Consider the following 24,690-nt stretch of genomic DNA (forward strand, 5'->3'; position numbering starts at 1 on the left):
TCTTTGTGAATTGAGAGCTTTATTCCAAAACACACGCTTAAACTAAGGCAAAACACTTAATAGCTAAAGTCTTAATCCATAGAGCAATAACACTGTACAACGATGAATCTCTACATGATTTTTTTTTCTTCCCTAAACTTATTGTCTATCATTGAATGGACAATGTTTGGCATAATCGACTTGGACACAATATGTGCCGGTTACACTGCAAATAAATAGAGAAAATAAATTGGCGGGAAATGACAATAGGGAACAATTTCAGATGAACATAATTTTTTTTTAAATCTCATACTTTGCAGGAAGATAGTACTGAACTTCCTGAGGAGTCTCTATGAAGAAGTATTTTTAGGCCACGCCCCCGTCAAACGATTTGTATTTTTTCTATATTTCCCACATTGTCTGTATTAGACAATTTGGAAACTGCTATGCTGAAAACTCAAATTGCAAACACATAATCAATCTTGCATGTAATACGAAAGGGAACTCTCTGAATTAAAAAAAATAAGCCACGCCTTATTTATTAGAAATTATTTAAAAATGAAATTGTCTTCTTTGATTTCTTCTTGTCGTTATTTGATTTGTTTGAACGATCTTGTCTATAATGTGGAACATTAAGTAAGACGGCGGTGAACGTTGTTGAAGGGGCGTGGCTTAAAGTTATTTTTGAATTAATCTTTTTCAGGAAATCCAATAAAATCGTCCAATAAAATATGAATTAGAAAATAGCAAATTATGCTCTTCTTAAAGAATCGGGGAAAAATGTTCAATAACTTACTGATCTGGAGTATCTTGGCCAATGTGCATGTACTGGACCAAATTGCGAATCTTGTGTGGATTGTTTGTGTAGAGAGGAAGGTGATTCCTCTTTAAGTAGACACAGCCATGAGGACAAGGAACTCCAATGACTTTCTTGTGGTGGAAGATTAAGTTTGCCAAGTAGCAAACCGACAAGAAGTGACTACACCGAGATCTTCCTGCAAGACACAAATAAATTCACAATCAATTCCATTTTCTGCCAATTCAACCCAAAATTCACTTTTCTATCGGTACAAAGAATTGAGCTTTCTCTTGTTATTTTTTCCCATGAGACTATCTTTTCGTGTTTCTTTCACTGCTGCTGGCCTTACCCGAATAGTCATTTGAATTCTTATGCCTTTCCATTCAATATCGCGCTGTTTTATGCTCTTTTTCCCCTCTTCTACCAATCAAATTTACAATTGTACTGATTTTTATTTAATTTTTTTTCCTTCCACGGAGATTTTGATCGATTTTTATTTATTGTCACAAGTCACAATAGTCGGTTTTTTTTGGCTTCATTTCCGGTGCATAAAAAATTTATAGAAAAATTTCTTTAAAGTATTTTTGGATGCACAGAAAGTGAAAGGCCAAAAAAAAACTTTCGCGCATTTTTGGGATTTTTTTTGCATACAACACTATACATAATTCATGATAAGGCTAATCAATTCTGATGCAATTTCAAGGAGTTCCTTGATAGTTATGTAAAACTAAGAAATTTATCGCTAACTCTGAATTAGTTGGAAATTTCTATTTCCTATAAATATTTTTTATGGTAAAGTATCATTGACCATCAAGTTCTTATCGTTCTTATAATTTTGAACATATAATAGTGCGACTCCAATTAGATTTTTTGCATTTGATTTGTTAGATTACTTAAATAAAATTGCCTCGGGTTACCTAGTGATTAAAATTAGATTGGTGGTTATCTTACAATTTTACAATTTACATAGAATTTAGATTTGTAAGCGGAGACAGTATTGAAGTCACACTGTATTTCAATTTCATTTTATTTAAAATGAAATTCTCGAAAAAATTGTGTAATTTTTAAGATAATACGTATTTTTTAATACAAAAATATAATCAGAAACTACGCCAAATTTCGGACATTTTGCAATATCGGACACTTGATTTGTTTCTCAAAATACTGTAAATCTTTAGTTTATTAATTTCTAGAGGTTGTAGAATGCCAAAAAAAAGCAACAAATCGTAGCCTTTACCCAATAAGATGCTGTACAGAAAGCTTTGGAAGAGTTCTGGAGGGACAATTGACTTTGAGAAACTTCGTGTCCGATATAGCACACAAAACAATATATTAAATGTATTATAAATAATTTTAGAAAAATAACAGGTATGATAAAATATTTTAAGGTTCTTAAGATTAAAATATTATATTTTAATAGACTTTGCTGCTTGTATGCAATTTGTCCGAAATTTGGCACACTTGTACTAAGCTTCAATCAGAGTAATTGATACTCAATTTTCAATCTTGATCAAGAAAGTCAAATGACAAATTTTCGTAGTAAATTCGGAAATAGGACAACATTATATCCTACTTATCATCGAATAGCCATTTCAAGAAGTTCTAGAAAGCTTTTAGTAACTAATATGAGACGGATTTTTGATTAATTCTTCCGAATTTATCCTCTGAAAAATTTTAAATTTGTCACATGACATTGTCATACTGATACAGAATCCTCCTACAGGATTGAACTGGAGGTGGAGACCTTTCGTTATCTACGCAAATGGTTTTTTACAGAACTGCGGAGACTCATACTCTGGCTGAGAAATTGGAGTTTTAAGCCCAGAAACGTTTATGGTAGCTCTGATTCTTTACAGATGACCTTGAAATGCGTGTAACTCTCGAGGTGCTTGCAACTCGGAATGCGTGAAAATTCGATTGTGAGTTGAATCGATGTAAAGAATCGCGTCGAGCAAACGGTTCTCGGCGGTCTTAAAGGATAAAATTAGTTTGACGCGATTCTTTCACCTCAAAATCAAAATTTGACGCATTACGAGTTGCTATCCCCTCGAGTTTCATGCATTTCCAGGTCACCTGTAAAGAATCTCAGCTAAAAAAATATTTTGTGAAATATTTCGGAAATATTTGAGAATTCCTACTGGGAACTTAGGAAATGCTCGTAATCAGGGGCCCATCAAGCCTAATAAGAAGTGAAGATATTTTTTTATTTTTTCATGTAAAAATTTTGCAGATCTTGCACCGCGACTTAAACAAATTTGTTCGTAGTTCTTGTATTATTTCGGCGAGCATTATTATGAAATATGTATTTTTAGATAGCTTTTAATGCACAATTTCGAAATATATCAGACTGATAAGTCAATTCTCTTTAGGAAAAAAAAATAGTCTTCAGTGCCTCTATGCAAAAACGTATGGAAATATGAAATGTCGATAGGCCCCTGTCGTAATCGTATAACCATCTAAGAAAATCGTAGAAGTTTGTAACTTTTTGCACAAATAGGGGAAATTACCCCAATCTAATTTTGTATTACTTTTTTTTTATTTTTTGTTATTCTTTTACAATCATATCTTTCGCCATTCTTAAACCACTTCCGATCATATTTACAGGATTAATCTCAAATTTTGTATATTTTTGACAAAAAAAATCTTATCTAGGGTGCAATTCTGAAGCGCTTCTAGTTATAACTAGTAGCTCTAGTCTCACAACTACCTTATAAATTTTTAGTAGAAATACTAATATTTTAGTATTTTCAGTTTAACAAGTATAATATAATTAAAATTTTAATGAAGAAATCGACAACTAAGAACTGTTGTTGATGAATTAAAAATCCTTAAAATATTCCTATTTTTCATAAAAATGTAGAACTAGTACTCAGACTAGAACTACTAATCGTGACTAGAAACATTCCAGAATTCCACCCCTTGGTTCTGGTAAGCTTTGCTACACGCAAAAAATATGTTTGTGATTTTTTAGGTTATCAACGTGCTTTTATTAATATTTATGTAATAGCGTAGTTTGGAAAATTTGGTTTTTAACCAAACTATTGCTTTTTTTCTAACACTCATGTGCTATATCAGTATCTCTCTTTTGAATAACTAAATAGTGCATTGTAAAACTAAACCCTTTTCCTTAATCCAACTCTTGTAAATCAAACAAGTATTTTAAAATATGTTTTTTATTGTGATGAAGATTCAGTTGTCAGCTAGATTTTTTTTTTAAATTTTGTGTGCTGTCTTAAAATTTTCTTTTTGACCAAAAAAAAAGTTGATGAATGTTGAAGAGCAACTTAAAGGTCTTTCTAAATTGCAGTTAAAATTTTAAATCAAATAAACAATTCTTTATAATACTGCATTTTAATCAAATAAAATTGAAAAATTTTATGATACTAATGATGGATCTGCATATGCTTCTAAACATTGGAAGTTATTTTTGTCTGCAGGGGAAAGTACTCTCCCTTCATACGTTCATGCCTTCGAATAATATGAGTTTTCTTTTATTTTTCCTAAGAGACTTACACATTTCTATAAATTATTAGTTAGCTGATCGTCAATTATTGATAATTACGTGGTAATTATGTATAAATGTTTTAGGGAAGATAGAAGAAATTCACATTATTCGAAGGCTTGAACGTTCGAAGGGAGAGTCCTTGCCCTACTGGTGTTAGGGGAAATGTCAAAATTCCGTCAAAAAGATAATTTTTCAACAAAAATCCCAAGAAGCAGGATAGCTGCCTTATAGAACCAAGTATAAAACAAGTCTTTTAGTGCACTTTTAAAAGACTTAAAGTGAGAATTTTCTGTGGTAATTCCTATAGCAACTCTCAAAACCCTTAAGAGTGCGCCACTTTACTTATAGTAATCTCAGTGATGGAAGCAAGAGAGTTATAAGAAAATAAATGGATTTTTGGTTCTATAGTGCCTTACTTAAGGAATCCTACAAGACTTTATTAAGAAAAAATTGCTTCTTGGGATTGCTTCCAATGTGTAGAGGCCTTAAATAAAGTGAACTAAGACTAATATAATATAAAGAATATCCAAGAAATAATCACGATCTCTTTCAAGCTAGCTCTCAAACCAAATCTTCACTGAAACAATAAAACTTCCATATGCCAAAAATAAGCTGGCTTCTGAAAAGCCAATAAATTTTCCGATTTATCCAAATCTCTATTCCTGATATTTCCCTTTCCATTAGTTTAATCATACTTACTCAAAGTTTCTGTAAGCAAAAAAGGTTTACAAAAAAATTTTTAGACACAAATAAATAAAATGTCCAGCCTAGTTTTGAGTGAAAATCTTAAAGTTGGACATAAGTGTAGAAGAAGTGGAACTATTTTTTGTTGTTATTTGAGGTATGAAATGGCATTTTTGTACCAAACGATTTTAGATAGTGACTTGCGGTCTTCGAGGGAACCTCATTATGTCGTAAATATTTTTACAGACTGTGAAGATGTATTATTTTACCCTCATAGCATGCCCTTGAACTATATTTTCTAAAGATTTAAAGGTGATTCGAAACCCAGGATATTTCCATTATAGAGCGATCGCTTTACTACTTGACTCCTGGCGTACGCAAAGTAAAAGATTGATGGGAAAATAAATAAAATATGTTTCACCTCTTCTATACTTATGCCGAAATTGTGCTTAAATCAGGAGAATACTTACTTATCGGATGGCCCTTGCAGTAGGGTTGTTGACGTCCACCGTTGACGCAAAAGTCTACCGTTCCTGAAGATGACAATTGTCCCAACTTGCCAGCATTTGTATGAATAACTTGTACAATCTTGGCATCATCGCGTGTCAACCTGAACGTCTGCGAGGCATGATTTTCCACAAGTGGTCTCGCCGGATCCAAACCTTCAATCAAAGTACAAATAAAAGTAAAAAGAAGTAAAAAAAAAGAATTCAAAATCAAATTAAGCTGCCCGAAGCAGAAGCTTTGCACTTTCCGCGTTAGAAATTTCTTTTATGAGACTTGTTTTCCGTTGGAGTTTTTGCTGACCATCTCGATGGTTCAGTGGAATAGAAGAAGGAGGAGGAGGGAGTGTGTGGATCATGTTCAAGGGAAGAGTTCCGTGATTGGAGCAGAGGGGAAAATCAAATGTATGCTGATGTGCTTTCAAAATGCTCGTTTATGCGTGACTCCAAGACCCACCATGTGGAGCGTTTAATTGCAATTTTGCACTCACTCTTGCTTGGGATTTATTAAGCCAAGTGTTTATGCAGTGCAGATGGAAGATACTCACCGATTATTTTGTATTGTCGCGATGTTAGATGATTGCCCATCATACCACAGATATGTGCACCAAGTGAGTGACCCACGCATGTTATTCGATGTCGACTGGCTCCTATATGGGTCAGAAAAGCATAAACCTGCGAGAAATGAGATGATCAGCTACTTTAATCGAAATTGTTGTTTATCGAGACTCTCACTTGAGCTGTACACTGGGCCACTACTCTTGTATTTGTTAAGGCTGTCAGGTAGCACGGATACTGCGTCAACCTGAACCAATCCACTGTGATAACGTTGAATTTACGCGAAAGATACGCTGAAAAGAAAAATCATTCATGTAACTAAATGGCCCTTACGATCGTGACAAGGAGCAACAATTTTAGGGTTTTGACGGGCCTGAGGATTAACTGAGAGACGGCTTAGCGTAATTACCGTAAGTGCGGTGACTTTGACACCCCCTGTTCGTACAAGCTTTTCTTTACTTCTAGAACTTAAGGTCTTTAACGATCCGATCTACCATGTCTGATCTGTGAGAACCGTTCTTAAACATTAGAATTAAAAAAAAGCTTACGAACGGGAGGGTGTCAAAATCACTCGCACTTACGGTATATTTGAAATAATGGTTAAATTATTTTTCCATAATTTTCCACTAATCCGTGTCTCGGCTTAAGTCGTAAGTCTGTCAGTGACCTTAGATTCCGGGTAATACAAAGTAAAGGAAGTGGGGTACCTTGAAATTGAGACACCTTTGTAATAAGGGCCTTTTATACCTAATTTTAAATGAAACTGGGCCTTACTTTACGAAAAGAAAAGACTCAATTCATAGGATATAACAGCTGTATTTTAAAGGTGCCCCAATTCAAAGGTACCCTTCTTCTCCCTAAGGTTTTACTGGAATTAGCTCATTTTTACACACCCGGTAATTAGAGGAAAGCTTTTAGACTTCGGACACTTCCAACACTTCATATTTTTTAAGGAAATGTGTCACTTAAGACTTTCCATTAAGAAAAAGAGATGGCAAAGCGTCCCAGCTTCGCATAGTGCTCAAACTCAAGAGAAAGAGCTATCTGTGTATTTACTTTTCGCATGCTTTTTGTTATAAAGTTATAAAGAGTTTCATAGAACTCCATTTAGTGTCCATTCGATGCTCATCGAGCTTTAGTGTTGTCCTGCTCCTGAATTTACTAAGAAAATTTGTCATATGACAATGTCAAATCGTTACAGAATTCCCCTACAGGACATGTATTACTTTGAGCACTTTGAGAAATATACAATTTTAGGGTAATAAATTAACCAATGAAAAATGCACTTGAAATTTTCAAATATACAATTCTCAAGATAAACTAGCCCGACTTAGTCAGCTTGAATAACTTGTTAAAACTAAATCTTTAAAACAGAATTCAAAGTAAAAATAATAATTTTATAGACAAATAATATGACCCTCTGACTAAAAATTATGCCCAAAAATTGAAATTAATTTAATTTAATACAGATAAAATACATAAGCCTCTCAACTCTTAGAGAAATCTTTAAATTAAACATTAAATCTTAAAATGAGATTGTGGTAAAAATCTTTAAATTTAAAGATGTTTTAAATTTAAATTTAAATTTAAATTTAAAATTAAAACTTTAGAACCAAAATGCAATAATAAAAAAGAAAACAAATATTGTAAAATTCCTTTTTGTGTAGGATTTTATTTAATTTAAAAGCTGGCCGGAAGGATCTTTTATTAAACCTTTAATTACACAAAATATCTCTGTAAGATAGAATTTAATGAAGCATCACTATCCTTTAACTCAGAATCGTAAATCTTTAATAATTTTGCAACTAAATACATATACATTTAACAATGTTTTTTAAAAAAAAATAAAATTTTATCAATGAAAAAAAAAAACAAAAACCATTGAAATCAAATGAGTTTCACTACAATAAAGAATGACTTCATTAAAAATTAAATTATAATACTTCATCTTAAGTATTTAAATCATTTTTCAAATAAATGGATAGCAAATTTTTCATGCAGATACATAGCAACTTCTTTAAAATATTTTCAAGTATATAAATAATACAAATTATATAATCGTTTAGAAAATAAAAATATAAAGGAGGGGTATAAAATTGAATTGGAATACCTGAAAATTTAAATCGGTTTCAGTTAATTTGTTAAACCGGTTAGTAGATTTTTCCCGCTGTTTATTTTAATATGCTAAAGCAATTAGACCAACAAAAAATCCAAAACAATGTTTTACAGTACAAGAAAATTATTTGGCATCTTATGGTGCAGATTTTTCACAATTTTTTCTCTTAATAGTAAATTTAATTTCGTGAAATTCATTTCTTATGAGATCTTCAGACCTGAGGTTTAACCCAGTTCTCATTAGGTTCAGGTTTATAAACTCAAAGCAATTTTTGAATGTATTTTTTTTAAATAAATATGCAGTCCTTAGAAAACAGAACATTCTTGTGGTTTTGCTTTTACCTCAATTTGTAACCGATTTTATCCCACTTTGGGATAAATTGTATCTTATTTTACGATTTATTTTATCCAATTTTGGGATTTATTTTATTCCAATTTAGGATTATTCTATCTGTTTTTGAATTTATCATATTTTGGGATTTATCATAGTCATTAAATCTCATTTTAGAATTGATTTTATCTTATCCCACTGGAAGATTTGTTTTATCCCATTTTGAGATTCATTTTATCCCATTATGCGATTCATTTTATCCCATTATGCGATTGATTTTATTACAGTTTTGGACTGATATTATCCCCTTTTAGATTTTTTTCTGATCGCTTGTAAGGTTTATTTCGGATCGAATTTATGCTATTTTGCGATTGATTTTATCCTAGTTTGGGACTTATATTTTCCCATTTGAAGATTTATTTAATGGTTTTTGGGATTTGTTTTATCAAATTATGGAATTGTTCTCATCTCACTTAGAGATTAATTTTATCCTATTCTGGAATTGATTTTACCCCACGTCAGGATTTTTTATTTGTTTTTAGGTTACATTTTATCCCGATTATGTGCTTGATTTATCATGTTATGTGATTGATTTTATTCCACTTTAGGATTACTTTAGTCCCACTCAAGTTTTTTGTTTCAATTCTTTTTTGAGATTCATTTAATTCCGATTATCAGACTAATTTTATTACGTTTTATGATTGGTGTTATCTCCTCTTGGGAATTATTTAATAGCTTTTGAGATTTGTTTTATCCCATTTTGAGATTGTTTTATTCCCACTTTAAGATTGATTTTATCCTACCTTGGGATTGATATAATCCCACAGAAGATTTTTTTATTTCTTTTTGAGATTCAGTTTACTCCGATTATCAAATTAATTTTATCACGTTTTATGATTGATTTTATCCAATTTTGGGATAATTTCCATCAAATTTTGATTGATTTTATCTTACTTTAGGATTGATTTAACCCCACACAAGATTTTTAAAATTCTTTTTTGAGATTCACTTTATCTCGATTATCAGACTAATTTTATCACATTTTCAGACTTATTTTATTCCCTTTTAGAATTTGTTTGATCCGTTTAGCGATTTGTTTTATGCCATTTTTGGATTACTTTCATACTACTTAGAGATTGATTTTAACCTTTTTTGGGATTGATTTAACGTCATTTTACGATTGGCTTTATCCCACTTTGGGATCTATTTTATCCTTTTTCGAGATTTATTTTACTCCTAATTAAGATAATGGTAATTATCCCATTTTGGGATTGTTGTCATGCCATTTTGAGATTACTTTTATCTTACTTTGGGATTCATTTAGTCCCACTGAAGGTTATTTTCTCAATTCCTTTTAGAGATTCATTTTATACCGATTATCAGATTAACCTCATTACGTTTTCTGATTGATTTTATCTTATTTTGGGATTGTTTTCATCCTATTTTAAGATTGATTTTATACTACTTTAGCAATGATTTAACCCCAAAGAAGATTTTTTAATTCCTTCTTGAAATTCACTTTATCTAGATTATCAGATTCATTTTATCACATTTTCAGACTGATCTTATTTCCTTTTAGAATTAATTTGATCCGTTTTGCGATTTGTTTTATCCCAATTTTGTTTTACTTTAATACCACTTGGTGGTTGATTTTAACCTTTTTTGGGATTGATTTACCGCCATTTTACGATTGGCTTTATCCCACTTTGAGATTTATTTTACCCTTTTCAATATTTATTTGATTTCTTTTGAGATAATGATAATTATCCCATTTTGGGATTGTTCCAAACCATTTTGAGATTTAGGGATTGATTTTATCCCACTTTGGGTTTCATTCTATTCTGTAATGGGATTGATTTTAGTGAATTATGGCATTTATAGTAATATTGGGTTATAATTAATAACATTTGTCCATTAGTTTCAAAGGAAATTAAAAAATCAATTGCATGATTTCCATTTTACAACATAATTCCCTGTATTTAATACAATTTATTTTAATTTAAACAACATTATTTTAATTTTGGAATTAAAATAATGTCATTGAGGATGGTATTGTGCAAAAGATTGTTAAAGCCACTCCCACTTTAAATTTGGATTTTATAGGATCAAGAGGCAAGAATGTAGAGTATGTTAGACAATATCATTATCCTTATCAGGGACTTACCGTCTTTGAGGTACATAACGTGTTTGCTATTTTGCGTGCCATTGAAGCCGTGTATGATGATGGCTGTTTCGTGTTTGGGCTGAAAACCTGCCTGTGTGATAGTCTTGGGGTGTCGAACATCAATTTGTCTACCACGCCGGACTGCACTAAAAAAGTAGAAAGAAACTATTATAAAATGAAAAATCTAAAATGGTGAAGAGGAAGGAAATTGGCTGTTACGTGTGCAGATTGAAGAAAAAAAAAATGTTGCGCGCTTTTTGCTTACTCTTCCATAAGCAAATATTTCACATATTGCTTTTTCGTAATATCAGTGATAAGATACTTTGCATATATATTGTAAGTTTTATGTCACTGTCAATGGAATATTTGCTGCTTCTCCCAGAATTATGATTTAATAGCAGCTTTTCACATGAGCATTGTGATTTTCTGTTGAGGAAAAAGGCACTCACTTGTTACAAATTGCTGTCGTTTATGCTCAATCAACTCAAGTTCATTGTCGGAAAGTGCTACAGAAATTAGTTAATAGTGGGAAAAGATTTTCCATTTCTTCGACAATTCATAACAGCAATTTGTAGTTTCATGATGAACTTTTAAAGAGCGATTTGAGAAACAAATCCAAAAAAAATCATTGAATAAATGTTTTAAAATTAAAAGGATTAAGGATTGAGGTTGTTGCATTGATCTATATTCTTTCTAAGAAAATTGTAAACGTTATTTTAAAGCATTATCCACATGCTATTAATTATTTGAGCCCTTTAAATATTTCAGTCCAATGGGATTCTTTGATTGGCTGAAGCATTCAATGCTTTAAAAGCTGTAAGGCAGAGAAATAAAAGACCCTAGAATCAATACATTTATGGGATACTTCTGATATTAAAAGGGCTCCAATACCTCGTGACACATCGTGAGTATCAAATTCTAGGGTATTTTGGGATAGATTTCAAGAAATTCCTTGTCATTGATTCAATACCATAAATTTATTAATTTTCAATCGCAATCAGTATTGATTTTAGGGTATGATACCATTGAGTTATCCCATTGTAGTATTTATTTTAGAATATATTTGGTATTAAATTTATCTTATTGTGGTATTGATTTTAGGGTGTTTTGGTATTGATTCTATCTTACCCCGGTATTGATTGTATCCCATTTTAGTATTGGTTTTATCATTGAGAAAAAAAAGAGAGTGCGATTAACTTCTTTTCCTCAGAACTTTAACACTTCTTAGGTGTAAAAATATACCAACATTTTTAATGTTCATTTTACACATTTTTAAGGGTAAAATGAATATGAAAAAGGATATCTTTAACCCCCAATACACCTGAAAAGGATAATATTTACACCGATTTTGGATCAATACTGCAGGGTAAAATTAACATTTCCGGAATGTTATTTTAACTTTTTCGGATTTCTCTCAGTGATCCCATTTTGGTATTGATTTTATCCCATTTTGGTATTGATTTTAGGGTATCAAAAGGATAAAATCAGTACCGAAACACTCGAAATTCAATACGAAAATAGAATGGAATCAATTCCGGAACATCCTAAAATCAATACCAAAATGGGATAGAATTAATATCGAAATATCCTAAAATCAATACCAAAATATGATAAAATGAATACCAAAATGGGATAGAATCAATACCAAAATGGGATAGAATGAATACCAAAATGGGATGCAATCAATACCGCAGTGAGATAGAATCAGTACCGAAATCCCTAAAATCAATACCAGAATGGGGTAGAATCAATATCGATACACCCTAAATCAATACCAAAATGGTATAGAATCAGTACGAGAACACCCTGAAATCAGTACTGCAATAGGATAAAACTAATTCCACAATTTCTAAAATTCAATCTCAAATTGAGATAGAAACGATAGGAACAATAGCATTTCCTCTTAGAAAATTAAATGAAAAGTTTCATTCTCGCAGGGATCGGTTCGAACTCAAGTTTAATTTAAGTTATTGAAATATAGAATTATTTGTAAGATATAGTCAGTAATAGAATATACATTCTAATGATATTAAATAAACATTTATCTATCTATCTATCTTACAAATTTCGTAAATTTGATACCAAAATATTCTAAAAGTAATCCCAATATTTCTTGATTTAGTTCTAAATCAAAATCAATTCAAATTGCACCTATTTTCAAGAAAATTTGATATTGTTTTGGTATTGAAATAGTGGGATTAAAATCAATACCACGCGGGTATTGAATCTTGATACTTCAAAAATTTCTCTGTGAACCAATCAGGAAAAGCAAGAACCTTAAATATTTTACGCGATCAGTAGAATTTGTAAAATTTATTTGGTAAGGAAGTGTTGGACTTTTGTTTAACTCTTGGATTTTCTGTACTCCTTTTATAGTTAATACGGATTTGACGCCAATTAACAAAAATTATCCCCTTTTTTTGACCCAAAAAAAATCTTGCAATTATAAATTTTTTTTATCAAAAAGACTTAAATGAGAGGAAATGGACATCTTTCCGCGAGGAAACTAAATGAATTTAGTGCAATTAAATCAGTCCACATGAAGCTCAAACTAACAATTAAGTCAAGTATTTTCACTTTCATTCACCATGTACCTGTATAATCATGAAAAACAAGTCGTTAGGAAAGTATATCAAAGGTGTAATAAGTTTTTTGCACCAGTAAATGAATAGTTTTTCAAGATTAGATACAATTATGGTACAAGATTTTATGATAATGTTGCTTGGCTGAAATTGTTGTTATAGAATATTTTAGTCGATTGAAAAGCCATATGAAGCTCTTGTACATGATTTTTAGACTGTGGATGATCGAAAAATGAAATTTTTCTGTGCCTCTCTTCTCACTGGTGAGGAAAATATTATGCGTAAAAAAAAGAAAATCAACTCAAAAAGACAATAACAATGATGTTTATTCAAAAGTCTTGACAGGACAATTCCCTTTTGATAGACATGCGTTGCGAAAATAAATTTCATATCTCTTTGCAGTTTTTTTTAAATGTTCAAAAAGTGTGGAAAATCCGTCAAAAGATGTTTATGAAATTTTTATGATCACATCTCTACACAATGTTTTGTCGAGAAAAAAACAGAGTTACTAATTAAACGATATTTTTAAGGCACTTTCGTTGGTGAAAGGAGTGGGAGATAGTCAAAATCTATCACGATGTAACAATTTAATTTATGCGTAATTTTATGTTGACTGTCATAATAAAACATCAATGACAAAACGATGTTTAATGTTTCTCTTTTTTTCGAGTGTTTTTTTTTGTAAGTCTGTAAAAGACAAACGATGTCACCGATTAACAAATTTATCGTGAAGATCACATTTAAAAAAATTTATGTGTCTATATTGGAAAAATTAGAGACTTTCTTCAAAAATGGGTGATAAAGGGGAAAAGACTTTGCGGTATATTTCTATACAGTTCCTGAAAAAAGAGATGACAAAGTGTCCCGGCTTTGCGGAATGATCGAACACGAGAGATAGACCTTTTCGTAAATTAGTTTTAATTAGTTAATTAAAAGTCAGAATCCCCAGCCGCTCCCTACGAAAATGAATATTTGGGAACCGGGCCCAAAGAAACCGGAAAGTCCGGCCACCTTTTAATAGCCGCAAAAATTAAAAATTAAAAAAATATTTAATTAATTATTTTAATTAGTTTTAGTGCTGACTGGTCTACTGGCGTTTTAGATTGTTCTATAAATCACAAAAAATTTCAAAAACAAAAACTAGTAAAAAAATTATCATTTTAGAATGTTCTGGTATAAGTTACAAGTATACGGACAAACAAAAAAAATGCAAACACGAGAAAGACAAGTCATTCACGAATATTTAACCGATTAATTTTATTGTTTTCAAGACCTTTCCAAAAAATCCAAATTTAACCAAATCGGTTGAAAAATAAGCCCTCCATAGTAGTTAAAGTTTTTCCTTTAAAATTCAAGATGGCGATTATTAGGTCATAGGTACGTTTGACCGAAATATTCATCTAGACCACCTCCAAAATATATCCAAAAATAAAAGAAATCGAGCCGTTTATAAAACCCAAAAAATATGGTTTTGAAGAGGATGGAGAGGGGAAAAATAAATCTCATAGTAATCATTTTTGGGTCGACTTATGGGGGGGGGGTCCTCCGAAGATCCAAAGTTCGTATCTCTTACCGTTTCGCTTCTAGATGAATAACAAGTTTACACTCAGAAAAATAATCGAGTAAAACTTACTAGAATCGATGTTGAATTAACTCTTTTTCGTTGTGATTTTCGATTAACTATATTTTAGAGTTGATTTTACTTCTATTTAAGTGTAATATTCGAAAGAGTTGTTTTAACTTGTGTAAATAACTCTTCTTAAGACTGAAAATAACTTGTTTTAAGAGCTAAAATAATTCGTTTCAAATTCCAAAATGAATAAATTTTGTAATTTTATATATTTTTATTTTATCGTTTTCTTTATTAATATTTTCTTAACCTCAAGTTCCGTATGTTCTGAGCGAAATATCACGTATGATGCACGCACATGTCTTCATGAAACACTGTTAGGCATATTTCTAGTTGATGTTCCTTATGAACTTTGTCAAACGAAAATCTTCTTGACTGAAGTATATTCTTAAAACGAAAACACTTAAGCATATACTTCAGTCGCGATAAAATTTTACGTCGAAAAAGGGTAATAATTACATCGATGTCTGACGAATTAATTTAACTCTCAGAAAGACTTGTTTCAACTCTATTTACTACAATAGTTCAGATGACTAGTTCTACCCCGGTCTCCCCTAGTGTATTACAATTTAATGCAGTCTATAGGATACTTATTCAGATTGACTTTATAAAAAGTACTCGATAGAACTTGGAAAACAGCTGAGTTTTCTTGGAGAAGATAAAATATTTAATTTGACGCTTGGTACGCTTTGCCACCCCTTCATTTTAAATTAAAAGACTTCAAAACTTGTATTTTCTATGACCTTGAACAACCCCAAGAAGAATAAAAATAAAGGTCAGAGAGACATTCAGACTGAAAAATGCGTGCCTGATCAACCTCTAAAACAGAGGCGTGCAAGAACCGTTGAAACCGAATAAACGTCAAATGAAACATGTACGTCAATGTCAAAACGCTACTAGGTATAACAAACTTATTTTGACGTTAATTCGGTTTCAACGGTTTTTGCACACCTCTGCTCTAAAAGTACAATATAGGGGAAAGTGTGCCCATGCTTCGTAATGACTATTTTTTTTCTATGTTTCACAAAATAAATACATTTATTCAGAAGCATAGAAAAAAATTGATCATTACGGAGCTTGGGACCATCCAAAGCATGGGCACTTCCCCTATAAAAATTAACACTCGTTAACAATCCCAGAATAGGCCTGTAGTATAAGTATATTCCCCGATGGTTTTCAAGAAGTTAATATCTCTTACCGTTCAGTATCCAAGACAGCATTAAAATATAAAAACCAGTGAATCATATTTATGTTGCTCTCATTGACTATGGAGAGCGAGCAATAAAAAGGAAACGGAATAGCAACTAATTAGTCTAACGACTGATTTTCATTTTCATTGGATGCTCAGAGATCAGAGGCGAAGAAACTCATTGATCTTTCTTGTAACATCAATGAACAATTCAGAGCTCCCATTGATATCATCTGGAAAAGGTTAAATTGTCTTAAATGGTGTAGATTCCAAAATTGCTATTGCAGTTAATTTGAACAAATCACGAGAGATACTTCATCACCTGGTCTTTTTGGATTCACTGAACTCAATGGCATTTGTTGAACACCAAAATTGCCATTAATCGGCCTCTTTGTGGGTTAGTCAAATGCACTGTCTCATGTATCTACTCTCTAAAGTGTGAGGATTTATAAATAATTCAACAGATACCGGTTGAATTTGCACTTGAAAATAAACACTGAGGTGAATAAAAAAAAAGTTATGTCAGGTAATCGCGATGATACTCAAAGTCACTGGGAAAGGCAGAAATGTCCATAAAAATTCTTTTTAACGAAGTTAAATGCCCATTTCATTTGCTAAAGAGATTGTAAGAAGGAAATCTCTTTGGTTATACTTATAAAAATTCTCTTGCAAATTAATGGTTTTAAGAGCAGTAAAAGTTCGAGATTGTATTCTTATATTGCAAGAAAAAGTCTCAGATTTAGAGCAAATTTCTCCTGTCACATTAGCTGACAAAAAATTCAAGCCCAGGAGGTTTTTGTGTAATCTGATGTGATCGCATGTCTCCAAATTATGTGTCGCAGTCTTCAAACATTCGTCATTTGAAACGTGACCTTTGAATTAATTAACATCTTAACCCATTAGTACCCTCGATACATCATATAACATATTGATAAATTTTGTACGTTTTTCTATTATTTACTTTCTTGGTTAATGAAAACACATTGGTGCTATTCCAATTAAAAATGGACATGTTTATTGCACTTAACTGTTCCCCAAGTGCTTCTGTATTATCGACTTTCCTTTGTGTTGGTTCCTGTCCCGACTGTTTACCCAGTCTTCGTCGTGTTCTAAAACCATAAACAGTCGTGAAAGAAACCTAACAAAGAAAAGGTCGATAATGCAGAAGCACTTGAGAACAGTAAAGTGCTAAAAAACATGTTCATTTTTTATTGTAGAATATCAACGTAAGTCAATTTACAAAACCGTTTCTGGCGTATAATCCGGGAAGAAACACTGACTGTTATATTGACATAACTACAGCTAACATATGAAAGGTTTTCAAGCATGAAGTAAAAGGGTTTTATTTTTAAACTTAATATTAAAAGTTATCTGTCACTTTCTAAAATCTTTTCATCAACAAATCATAGCTTTGCAAACTTTCAATATTATTGGCAGCTTCCGAAAACCCTTATATCACTCATTTAGTATCATAGAGGCGTATATCCATTTTAGACAATATTTAGCTCTTGACTTGAAATATTAAATTTCCTTTCATAAAACTATTTTTAAATAATCTGATAGAAATTTTAATTTAGAAATAAATTTAAGTATAAAAGATCTTTAAAAAATCACAAAAATGCTCTGCCTAAAATTATGCACTTTAATATTAGTCAATTTAAAATACAAATAAAAAGATTCTTGAAAATTTATTGCCTCTAAAATAATGTCAAAAATTGTTTTTTAAAGTGAAATATACGAAATATATTGATTTTTTATATTTTATAGATGAGTAGTTCCATATAGTTCCTGGCAAAAACTTATTAAAGTTAAATTTTCGGAAAGCTCTATTTATAACTACATTAAAAAAAACTATATGTTACTACCTTTTATTCATGCCTTGTAATATTATTAAGAAATTTGACAAGAAATATTAAAAGAATAGTGTAAAAATTCACTAATTCATGTAAAGGTCTCTTCCGGAAACAAATTTATGAGATAAAAAGTGTACTAAATTTTTATCCTTCTGGATTTATTATCAGAAGAATATTTTTAAAAATTATTACAAATTACCATTACTGATCTTAATGGGCCTAAAATTTTTTTTTATAATTCTTATTATCTTGTATACTGTTAGGGGCAGGTTTTTTACTACCATTTTCCGGAAACTTCGTTTTACGTTTTTATTTTAAAAAGATTAATAAATTTCTAATAGTGAATATTTGCAAGTACATGTAGTCATGTTTTCCGGAATTGGATATTCCGTCTTACGTAAACGTCTTAAATGTTATCCTTCCGGATTTGTTATCCGAAAAACATTCTCTATAGCAATTTTTAAACAATAAATAAAGAAGGAGCATCTGGCTATCTAGCAGATCAATTAATTGGCCGAAATTATCCGTAATTTATAACACAAAAATTTCCGGAATTTTTTATTACGGTCTAGACTGAAAAAATTGTTATATTCTGTTGTTTATGAAACTTTGTTATTGACAATAAGTTTGACTGAAAAATTTCACCCATGATCACAAAAAAAAATAGCTCTTGTATACCAGGATGTTTTCCGGAATCTCAAAAACCGTATATTTTTAATATCCTTCCGGATTTGCCACTTGAGTTTTGACAATTGTTTGCAAACAATAAATAAATCTATAATCCGTTTTAACGAGTTGAACATATGTTTTTTTTGCAAAGGTCCTGAATTCTTGCATACTTTTTGGTAAAACTCTTTCAATTCTAATTTTCGGAAAATTTTATTTCTTTCAATATTGATAAGTTTTAATACCTTTCCGCTTTATGCTTAATGCAATATTATTCTTTAGACTTTAGAGGTTTTAAAACAAAATTGATGGAAAATATTAGCAGGATAATGGTGATATTCTAATAAAAAATGAACATGTATTTTTAACACTTTACTGTTCTCAAGTTGTTTCTTGTCTAGACTGTTTTTCCAGTCCACATCTTGTTCTAAAACCATCAAACAGTCGTAATCGGAATCAGCACAAAGAAAAGTCGATAATGCAGAAGAACTTGAGAACAGTCATGTGCTTTGAAAAAAGTTTAAGAGAAAGATTTCCCCATGCCATTTTTCATTGGAATAGCAGGAATTATGGTGCTATACCAATGATAAATGAAATTGGAAAACCTTTTTCCTGAATTCTCATGTGCCTCTGGTGTTGGTTCTTATCTTGAATGTTTGCCTAGTCCTCGCCGTGTTCTAAAAACATCAAACAGTCGTGACAGGAACCGAACAAAGAAAAGTCGTTTATGAAGATGCACTTGAGAACAGTAAAGTGCTAGAAAATCATGTTCTTTCATTGAAATAACACCATGATAAAAAAAAATATGTGCTGCTGCCTAAAACGAGTTTTCCGGAATTGAATATCTCTTTGATATTATAAAAAAAGATCTTCTGATTTAGATAATAAATAGGAATCTCAGCTTATATCCAGCAAATCAATAAATCGGTCTTAATGGGTTAAATTCCATCGATATATTATCTCAATTTCTTTCTCTTGTATTGAAGCCGTTACTACTTTTTAACTCCGAATGCATTCATGTGAATAATGTTAATAGGGGGGAAATTAATTAAACTAACACTTTCATTTTTACCCACAAGTTCCGAAATTTCTTATTGAAACCGTTGTGCGTCTGAGCATAAGAAAATAAGGAAGGCTTTTCTTGCGACTTACATGATCTGAAAGTCTCCCCCAGATAAATTTTACTGTATACACCAGTTGCTGATATAAAATTTTAAGACCTTCACTCATCAAAAATTGTGGTATTGAGTGAAAGATGATTTCTTTATTTTCGCTTATGAGAAAAATATAAAGCAATTGAGCAAAATATTAATTTACTTTTGAGGGAAAGAAAATCGCACAAAATTCAGTCCAATTACCTTCATGCTCAACGCCCGTATTTTGCAGATAATAGTAATTTATGGTGAAAATGTTTTTTTTTGGAAAAGTGTCAGAGTGTGAAAATATGATTGCACTATGTTCTGTTTTTTTAATGAAATTATAATCACGGGAATGTCTCAATTCTGAAGAAGTTTCTGAGAAAGAATTCGTGTAGCACATTTGTCTGAAATACGGTAAACCTGAAACTGTGACAGTATATTAATAATTCTATAACAGTCTCGCCGAATTCTTAAACTGATTTAGAGAATTGTAAATTGGTCTGGAATAATAGTTGGCCCACATCTTCGTGGATTATAATAGTCGGACTCTACAGCATGAAAATGACCGGATTATTTTGAAGAATGAAATTTATAATTTAATGCACAGAACTGTGTTTTAATTAGAGACGCAATAAAGTTTTAGAAACTGTGTAAACTCTGTTTCCATTCTCGGAAAAACAATTGGAATTGTTTATATCAAATGTGATCATAAACATGATTATTAAAAAATAAATTGACCAAATAATACTGCTTTTTCTATATATTCCAAATGGATGCATTTATACATTTCAATTTTTATATCTATGTTTATCGTGCTATTTTATGGATATTGTATGGGGGCGTCACGGGCGTCATAATATGACAAATATAGCTTACATGTTTATAGCAGAGGTGTGCAAGAAACCGTTGAAACCGAATTAACGTCAAAAAAAGTTTGTTTATAGCAAAATTATGGATAAGTACTTATCACTACCTCATTCAAATTAAAAAAAATTAAATGAGTAATTCTTTTTCCTGTTTTTTTCTTAGTACATGACTACTCTCATGTGCTTCTGCATTATCGACTTTTCTTTGTGTTAACTTCTTTAATAGAAGTTCAACAATTTTCTAACAAAATTTTCTTCACTGCTTCAACTAATAATTAAGGGGTTAATGTGAGTCAAAAACACTGAAAAATACCATATATATATTTTTTCAAAATATTTGAAAAATTATTTGGAATGGAGAACATGGGCATCCTATTCCGAAATTACAAGCAAGGTGTCCAAAATTATATGAATGACTGGGGCAAAAGGTTACAAATCGAAAATGTCAAGATTTTCCAAGATAAAAAAAACAGCGGCTTAGATTTTTTTCCATAGGTAGCCTCCATAGACCTTCTTCAATGTCGTAAGTTTCTTAGAATTCATTCAAGGAATTAATAAAATAAAAAATGAAATTTCTAGCCCTATTACTGAAATATTTTCCTTGAAGAATATATCAATTATTACCTACTTATTTTTCAAAATTGATGCACTGGTGAATATTTCCTTAATGATTTGGATTCCGTTTGAGCATTTTCTAAAGATTCAAGCTTAATATCTTATGGTTAAGAAATGACAAACTAGCTCTTTGCAAATAAAGAGAAAATTTGCGTTGTTTGAAGGTTCACTCTGTACGAACCATGCCAACATTCCCCTATGTCACCTAGGTATTTTTTTTATTTTACGGAAACTCGCAATAAATCGAATCAAAATGTGATAATTTAACTTCGCGCCTGATACTATTTGCCCCAGAATTTTTGAGAATGGCCACAGAATGACCTTTTAAAAAATGGCTCGATTATGTAATTTCTTACAAAATAGAGGAAAATTACTTTCATAAAGTTGTAAAATGGTAAATTTTCTATAAAACTGCGCTAATTAGAAATTTCTGGAGCGTTCGGGTAGCTTCTAAAAAAATAAAATATCTGTTTTGTGACTTTTTGCCCCAGTCTTTCCTCTCAATAGTTTTATTCATTTTTAAACGTATTAAGACTAATTGTAGAAAAAGCAAAGACGATAAACAGTTTGTCAAGATTCCAAACAACACTTCTGAAAAGGGATTATCAAAAAACCTGGATTTGTACTGAAAATATTGCACTTAAAACTTAGAACATTGCGGTGCTTAGATGCACCTTGTCCCAAATTATGAGCATTTCCACCTTCTTCTATTTAAAAAATCAATATTTTTACGAAATTTCCAATAAGTTTTCTCTGTCGAACAGGTGTTCCTTCGATCCTGGGTAATTGGTAAAAAGTAGCAAATAATTTTTAAAAATTCATTTTACTTTGGAACAATACAGTAACAATCTAGGGTAAGTGTACTAAATTCCGGCCAGCTTGCAATTCCGGTTACATTATTTGTTCCTTAAATTTCCATGAATTTTAAGTTTAAGTCTAGAGATTATTCAATGCAAAAAAATAACAAAAAATATTGCTTCGACGAGCAAGATGATATGAAAAAGGCATTGAAAGAATTTCGGAAGGGCAAGGAACTATATGGGAATAAAGGTGGTCGGAATAGGCCACAAATGCTATGTCTACATTTTATTCATTTTAAAATGTTTTAAGAATGATTTTAGAGAAAATAAAGACGATAAATTGTTTACAAGGTTCCAAGCAACAGTCCTTATAAAAAAAGTAACAAAAAAATCAATTTGTATTAAAAATATTATATTTCAAACTAGAGACTTTGGCGCTTGCATACAACTATGCCGAAATTTAGCACACTTACCCTAACGGTTCGGGAACACTTTGGGAATTAACTACTCATTAGTAATCTTGTAGTATTTTTTTTGAAAAAAAAATACAGTAGATTCTCCTAAATTCGAACGCTCGGGGGGTATTTTTGACATTTCTCACCTCCCAAATTCGAACGATTTTTTCAAAACTAACGAAATTTGTGTGAGATTAAATTGTACTTTGAATCAAATTCCCTTACTTTCTCGCATGTCTTAGTGGTACGTAATTTTCATTTTACGCGACCAGAATGTATGTAAACATTCAGGAAGAAGCACATAAATATGATTTTCTTTCACCAAGAATACGAACTTTCTAACATAACCTCACAATTGACATTTTGAATCCAAACGGCGTTCGAATTTATGAGATTCAGATTTGAGAGACTCTACTGTAATTCAATCACTTTGAAATATTTTTTAAGATGAGATCGTTTCTTTGCTTTGGTAATTTTTGGTCTCATAATTAGGGTAACCCCCTTAAATTTCTACCTTTCCTTTTTGAAAGACGCCCAGAAATCACTTCCGATTTAACTATGATAAAATTCTATTTTTTTTTGTTCACTTAAAAGATATTGCTGTAGGTTTTTCATAACCCCATTATAAGTCTCGTGTTGGTCTAGTGATTTGTTTAATGATCTAAATAAAGATCAAATAAATTGATATCACCAGCTATAAGTGCGTTTTCTTTGAATCTTCTGCAAGTATCAATTTTCTCACATGACACTCATAAATGCAAAAAAAAACGATCGTATAAATTAAAGGAAATCTATAGTCGATTAAGCATTAGAAATCGCAATATTGTGTCAATTCTCCGATAACATTCAAATCTGCCATACAAGATCACGACCAAATGGTAATGATTTTGTTACTTTGGGTGCGATTTTATCATTAATTCATCCGAAGATGTGGTAAAAGAAGCAAAATGTTTAATGATGATCTTCTTTTAACGCATGAAATGATTTAAAAGTTGAAGAAAACAGAGTGCACTTTTAATAAAAGAAATTCAACATTTGATTGGATTTTCACTTTATAGCACCATTAGGAAATTTTTCTTTTCAATTTCCCTGTGAGGGAATTGCAAAAACAATTTGAAGAAAAAAAAAAGAAAATCTGGAAAAAGAAACTTACTTGGTGAACATGAAGAAGTCAATTTCCTCATGAGGACACACAGTTGTCCTACTGAGGATGCACTTGAAGGGATTAATGTCGTAAACTCCAGTGTTTGCAAAGAGAAGTCCTTGTGAAACTACAAAATGAAAATTTTGATTGTGAAAAAATCGAAAATTGGCGGGAATGAAAACTTTCTTAGCACTGTGAACACACACCTTCAATTAAACCTAGAAAAATCACAATAGCACTAAATTTTCCAAGAGATTCTGGCATTTTTTTAGCACAAATATTTTAATTTGATTTTTTTTGTTGTAGAGGAGATTGAGATTCAATCTTTGGAAGAAGAAAATTTTTTAAAAAAAAGTTCCTCTATGGCTTAGATTTTTTTGTCAAATTACTATCATGATTTCTTTTTGGATGATCTGGCCATAATTGTCACAGATATTTGGAGCACTTATCCACAGGATATCCTTGATTTTCCATGATGATCTTACACCAAGAGTAAAAGAAGAAAAAAAAATCCCAAATGTATATTTCACTGCAATCCACAGTAATCCATTTCTTGGGATGTGATAGATGTCGGAAGCTGGGTGAAAGTACCAAAAGCAACAGGAATTGCAATGCCCCGGAAAACACTGTGCACTTTATTTTTCTTTTGCAAAAGTGGTCAGAAGTAGAAGAGCAAGTCTTTGGAACCTTGAGCCAGAGAAATGAGGCACAACCACTTTTCACCACGATCCAAGTTAGAATGACGGTGAGTCTCGTGTTCATGTGGAGCACGCGAGAAAAGCCTCCTCCGGGCGGGGGGAGCAAAAGCTGGTGCGAGTGGAAAGTTGGGGGCGATGACGTTCCATGTGGATCTGCTCTTCTCCTTCTCCACCAAAGAGCCAAAAGGCAATTGAAACAAACAACATTTCAGACATACCACGACTCTTCACCTGAATCTCTGGAAAAACTTCCATTTCTTATCTCTTTCATCGGTACTTTGCTTAGTGCTCATCCACGGAGATCCAATAGAAATGGGCAATTGAGAGAATGTTGTATTACCGAGTAGCCGACATTGAGACAAGTTTTCTCTTCAGGAAACTCTCAGTTGTTTTCTTCTTCAGCTTCCTCACGGAT

The 24,690-nt window shown here is 31.4% G+C and overlaps 1 protein-coding gene across 1 annotated transcript; it reads right to left on the reverse strand.

The window, feature by feature from the left end:
* Positions 1-24,318, reverse strand: LOC129806273 (phospholipase A1 VesT1.02-like). Its single transcript, XM_055854743.1, has 8 exons — positions 23,784-24,318; positions 23,587-23,704; positions 10,639-10,784; positions 6,206-6,321; positions 6,019-6,145; positions 5,438-5,629; positions 776-974; positions 1-205 (listed from the first exon to the last, which is right to left on the reverse strand). Exons 1-8 carry the CDS (start codon positions 23,839-23,841, stop codon positions 139-141), a joined length of 1,023 nt encoding a protein of 340 aa, XP_055710718.1. The 5' UTR covers positions 23,842-24,318; the 3' UTR covers positions 1-138.
* Positions 24,319-24,690: the final 372 nt, after the last annotated feature.

Source organism: Phlebotomus papatasi, chromosome 3 (genome assembly GCF_024763615.1).
Source record: "Phlebotomus papatasi isolate M1 chromosome 3, Ppap_2.1, whole genome shotgun sequence".
Classification (NCBI taxonomy): Eukaryota; Metazoa; Arthropoda; class Insecta; order Diptera; family Psychodidae; genus Phlebotomus; species Phlebotomus papatasi.